This window comes from Zea mays, chromosome 10 (assembly GCF_902167145.1).
Source record: "Zea mays cultivar B73 chromosome 10, Zm-B73-REFERENCE-NAM-5.0, whole genome shotgun sequence".
Taxonomy (NCBI): domain Eukaryota; kingdom Viridiplantae; phylum Streptophyta; class Magnoliopsida; order Poales; family Poaceae; genus Zea; species Zea mays.
In genome coordinates, this window is record NC_050105.1 from 15,766,904 (window position 1) to 15,772,040 (window position 5,137).

Here is a 5,137-nt window from a genome sequence, read left to right on the forward strand (position 1 = left end):
CATGTTGCACCACGCACTCATATAATAGTTGATCCATAAACTCCACTAAAGCTGGCCATCTCCTAGATAATCACCCATCACAACTGAACATAGTAAGCACATATGTTATGTGTTCGCAAAATTACGAAATGGTTTCTCGATGGAACAATCACGACATGTTTCTATACACATGCATCCACCGGGTGAGACCGTTATACAAGGACTAGTTTAGGAACTCCATTTTCCCTTGTAAAAGTGTATACTATGTTCCATTTGAAAACTGAACATCGTTCGGTGAAGCAAGCTATAATGCTATATAAAGGCTTCGAAGCAAAAAAAAAAAAACTAAAAAAATGAGTTGAGCGACATGAGCATTAGTGAAGATGTTGTTGCTGCCTCCAGTGGCTTTCGCAGACGGGTCATCGATCCGCAGGATGTAAACAGATTTTACACTAGAAAGAAAACGGAGGAAACCTAGTTTATTTTTGAAAAAAAAAGGCTTTTACAGTATTCAGTAAAAGAACTGTTATCTGCTAAGCACCCACTGGGAACGTGTCTGATCAAAAGTGGTACAGCTGAAATATGTAAGTCACACGTGCAACTAAAATTTCTGTTCATCATTACGACTGCTCAACTTTCTCCTTGATAACCTCTTGGATGGCCTTTAAGAGCACCGGCACCAAGCGCTCGCCTGTCTTGATGATGCCTAGGACAGGTCATGAAAATTAGTAAAAATATATTTGGGTCATTTTCAGACACGATGCATTTCATGTTTCGGGATTCTTGTTTTTACAGACTTTGTATGCTACATTTGGATTCCAACTGAAGTTCAAGTTTGTCTTCCAAATATCCATTAATTATTTCACAATTTCTATAACCAGTTCAAATGCCAAAGCTGAGTTCAGGCAACTATGGACTCACTCAAATTATTCATGTTGTCCACTTCTAGCAATGCTGCACCAAGAAGGTGATTCAGTAAAACGAATGGACGTCTGATCACCAATCAGGTTGATGCTATAAATTTGCTAGACTCTGTAATACCACGGAGAAATGATGCACACCTGTTTGCCAGTACGAAAATTTTGCAACTACTTTTTTGTCGACCACTACAACAGCTATAAGAGGGAGGCAGCCTGGTTCGTCTCTTTAATAGCCTCTTGGACAGCTTTCAGGAGCGACGGCATCAACTCCTTGTTGGTTGCGATGATGCCTGTGTCGAGATCCAGAAATCTCCCTTTGGAGAAATCCAAGTCGTTTCCCGCAGCATCTGTTACTATGCCTCCAGCTTCTGCCATGGGCAACAACGATAAAATGAAAAATGCAAATCTTGCAGCAGTTATTTTGGGAAAAAGAAAAAGAACATCAAATTAACCTGTCACGACAATTGATCCTGCTGCATGGTCCCATATTTTCTCTCTATAACCTTTGTGTGGAAAGCGCAAGTAAATGGCGCCATCACCTCGGGCCAGAGCACCATATTTTGCTTGGCTGTCGATTCTAACTGGAGGAGCTTGGACACCAAGTTTCTGATAGCATTAAAAAACCAGATTACTTATGTACTCCTGTGGATATCGAGTAAGCAAAGAATAGTTTGGAAGCTACCTCTGCAATAGAGCCAGTCAAATCATGCATGGAGTGTGCACTTTCATAGGATTCAAAAAATGATGCATTGACAGGATTGTCGATGGAGCAAACACTAATCTAAATTAAAGTTCACCAAGAGTCAGTAAAAAATTCATAAATTGAAGATTATAACCAAATAATGATCAAGAGAAACTAAAATGTTTTAGTACGAGAGAAGGTAGGTTAAGAACTTAAGATTATTGATCAAAATAAAAGCTATAACCTTTTGTGGTGGAGAGCCATCTAAGGACTCTACTTGAGCCCCACAACCAATTGTAGCAGAAAACAGGGCACCAACTTTATCTCCCGAAGAGTTACCATTGATGTTGTTTATTGATGACAATGGAAGATTTGGACAAGCCAATACACCCAAAACAACTTTACCTTCATCAAGCAGAGCCAATGCAATGGCATATTGGTCGCCCCTCAAGAAACTGATTCAGGTCATAAAATAAAAATTCAGATAAGGTATGACAATTATTAGCAAGGCTGGCAAATCAGTGGTGTACGGCTATCTATTAATTAAAATCTTGAATAGAAGGAAGCCAAACAGTTATTCATTATTATCAGGTTGCAATGAACCATCACCATAAATGCAATGCTTTTGAAAGGCATTCCCAGGACTTGTACACAGTGGAACATGGATAAACACTGAATTGTATAAGCCTTTTGTAATCTAACTATTTAAGTATAGAAACCAAAAAGATACATATAAGTTAACATTAGCATTTAGTATATATGCATTTGGAAGTACTCCATAAATCTTGCATCAATTTACAAAAGATAAATGAATGTATTAGTCTATTTTGCTGCAGTTCATAGACCTAAGAAAACAGAGATAAAACATTCAACTTGATATTAATAAAAAAATAATACATCATAATCCTCACACATTAGAGATATAGGTTCATGAGACAAACAAGATAGTGGTGCCTGCTAGACTGCTACTTTAATTTCATCAGAAATAATGTAGAAACACATTAAATCAGCAAGAATAGAGAAGATATAACATATGGTAATGCAAATGGTAGAAAGAATCCAACATTTATTAGAGTATACAAATATGAAACCTACTAGTTAAGTTGCCAAACTCACCCTTTAGTACCGTCAATCGGATCAAGCACCCAATGTCGTCCAGATGGACCTCCCTCAGACTTCCCATCATCAATTGCAGAGAGTATACCTTCCTTTGTAAACGAAATGTTATATGAACCATCATCAAAGATGGTTTCATTGACAAGGTCAGTAATATCTTCCAAAATTTCTTCAGCGCCATCTTTTCTCAATTCATCTGAGTCCTACATAAGCACTTGATGCCTATTAATTGCAGAAGCACTAATGAATGCTACATGGAAACAGGTAGAAAGAGAAATAGTATTGTTACCTCTTCAGCCACCAATGAAAATGGTCCAGATGATACATCCATCTTTAAGGAAAAACCGACCAATATTTGAGATCCTAATGTGTGAAAGAAAATTGGCAAGTAAACAGCGAGTTGGGAGAAAGCACAAGTTTTTGGGTTGATCTCAAAGGACTCGATCATGGTTGATCATATCCTATCCTAACACACCCTGATCGAGGGCACAATAACATGTTCGGTTGCAGCCCCCTTTCACACCGCAGAAACAAAAGCGGGGACGGGAGCTGCCACAGGAAACAACATTCCGATTCCCTATACACTCAATCTAATCTATTCTGTTCTGCGGAAGTGGAGGGAAGGCCGTCGCCACCTCTCACTGTCCCTGTGTGAGACCCCTACTGCACCTCGCCGTCGCTGGGCAACGAAAACCCACCCTAAGTTTTACGCATCTAGTGGCTAGGTTTAAGGGTAAACTCCATTAGTTATTATTGCACATGTTTCACATATTAAGATGATCAACATACTAATTGAAGAATGTTTTCCATCATAGTCAACTCTCATTAACAACGTCTCTAGTTCCCTACAAGCATTAACTAACTCCAAACTTGATTTTAGTATTGTCATATGTTGAATTACAGGTGAATTATCTGCTCAAGCTTTTGGAGTCGATTGGTTAATACATGCCAGAAGCCGCTAAGTTGAAGCCCTATCTACCACAGCTTAAATGAAAAAGATACAACCGACTTCTATTCCATACCAAAGGGAGCCCGCACATGAATGAATTGCACTGATTTTTGTTCAGAAACTTTGCTTTTGGAGCGAATTGGATTTGTGGATGCAACTCAAAAGCATCAATCATACAGAATTGAAGATAAAATCCAGCACGTACCATAATCAGCCACTGTGACAGGACTTTTGTCTGCCTTAGCCTGAACGCCAGAATGCATAATATCCTGTTGAACTGTCTGGGGAGGAAACAAAACAGAAAAGAGATAAATCCAAACTGCACGGTATCCGGTCTAAACAATCAAATACGCCACCCCATCACTATATGTGATTCTTTTTTATCAGGATTAAGACCACCAATACAAGCCTGTACGGCTACACAAGCATTTCATTGTCGTAAATAAAACCATAGCAACTGGTACGCCATGAATATAGTGTTTCATAGCATATGAAAATGAAATACATTATATTATACATTTATACTAGCTAGAACATCGAGTATGAAACTACGGTACAGTGGCTGGCTCTTCCCCATTCCTGGTGCGTAAATCTAAAGCACCGGACTACGCCCGCAGCTGAACCACGGACCACGGTAGCCACGAACCTGGCAGAGTTTGGCGGCGAGGGTGACGGCCTTCTTGGCGGCGGCGAGCTCGGCGGCGTAGGGGTTCCCCGAAGCCATGGCGCGGACTGCGACAAAACGCGGCGACGCGCGGCAGGAGCGGGAGGCGGAGGAGGAGGCGTGGCGGAGGTAGGAAGGGACGGGTGGAAGAGGATAAGGGACGCGAGCTCGGGGCGTGGGTAGAGCTCGGGAGGAGACGAGGATCGCGTGCGGGAGCAGGCCCACGCGCGCAGCCATGTGCGTGCACTGCCCGGCGCCTGCGTTGGCATTTGGCAACGACCCGGCAAGGTTGGAAAGAGGGCAGATCGAATTCGGACCCGATATTGTGAATATTCGTCCACAATTATATTCACGGTAGCAGTTAATTTTCACTCACGACTATATCTATGGATAGAAATTCATATCCATATCTATATCCATCGAATTTTGGATATCCATCGAACATGTATCAGATATGACAAAGAATCATTTTCAACAATTCAATAACATAATTAATCAAATTTCCTCCAAATTCACCATATGCACAACTAAAAACTTAATAAAAAATTAAACAAATATACACGTCCTTCAAAAAAATAAATGTCTTGATTTTCAATAATAAATTCAGAATAGAAAGTTGCACATGTATACATGATTGACTAGTTATCAACAAATACATGTCTGCATGACAAATAAATAGTTTAGGTACATGTCTGCATGTCAACAAATACATTCTCAAATGACAGCAAATACATGTCTTCATGTCTCCTCTGCTTTTGGTCTTCAGCCTTCTGCCTTCTAAAGTTCTGATGATTTGATCCTAGTGTAGTGTTGAGCACTTGAGCTAG

At 40.3% G+C, this 5,137-nt stretch overlaps 1 protein-coding gene across 4 annotated transcripts; it reads right to left on the reverse strand.

Annotated features, from left to right (window-relative positions):
- Positions 1–432: 432 nt before the first annotated feature.
- LOC542492 (diphosphonucleotide phosphatase 1) lies at positions 433–4,617 on the reverse strand. 4 transcript variants are annotated; one of them, XR_559799.1, is made up of 10 exons: positions 4,293–4,604; positions 3,852–3,927; positions 2,987–3,060; positions 2,698–2,900; positions 1,826–2,036; positions 1,582–1,680; positions 1,352–1,505; positions 1,041–1,267; positions 901–933; positions 433–685 (listed from the first exon to the last, which is right to left on the reverse strand). XR_559799.1 is itself a non-coding variant. In NM_001365885.1 (8 exons), exons 1-8 carry the CDS (start codon positions 4,545–4,547, stop codon positions 1,095–1,097), a joined length of 1,245 nt encoding a protein of 414 aa, NP_001352814.1. In that variant the 5' UTR covers positions 4,548–4,552; the 3' UTR covers positions 817–1,094. The 4 variants fall into 4 exon arrangements, 1 of the variants encoding a protein (NP_001352814.1); XR_559797.2 differs by having other exon boundaries at positions 901–1,267; positions 4,293–4,617; NR_158665.1 differs by lacking the exon at positions 901–933 and having other exon boundaries at positions 543–685; positions 4,293–4,552.
- Between the last annotated feature and the right edge of the window lie 520 nt (positions 4,618–5,137).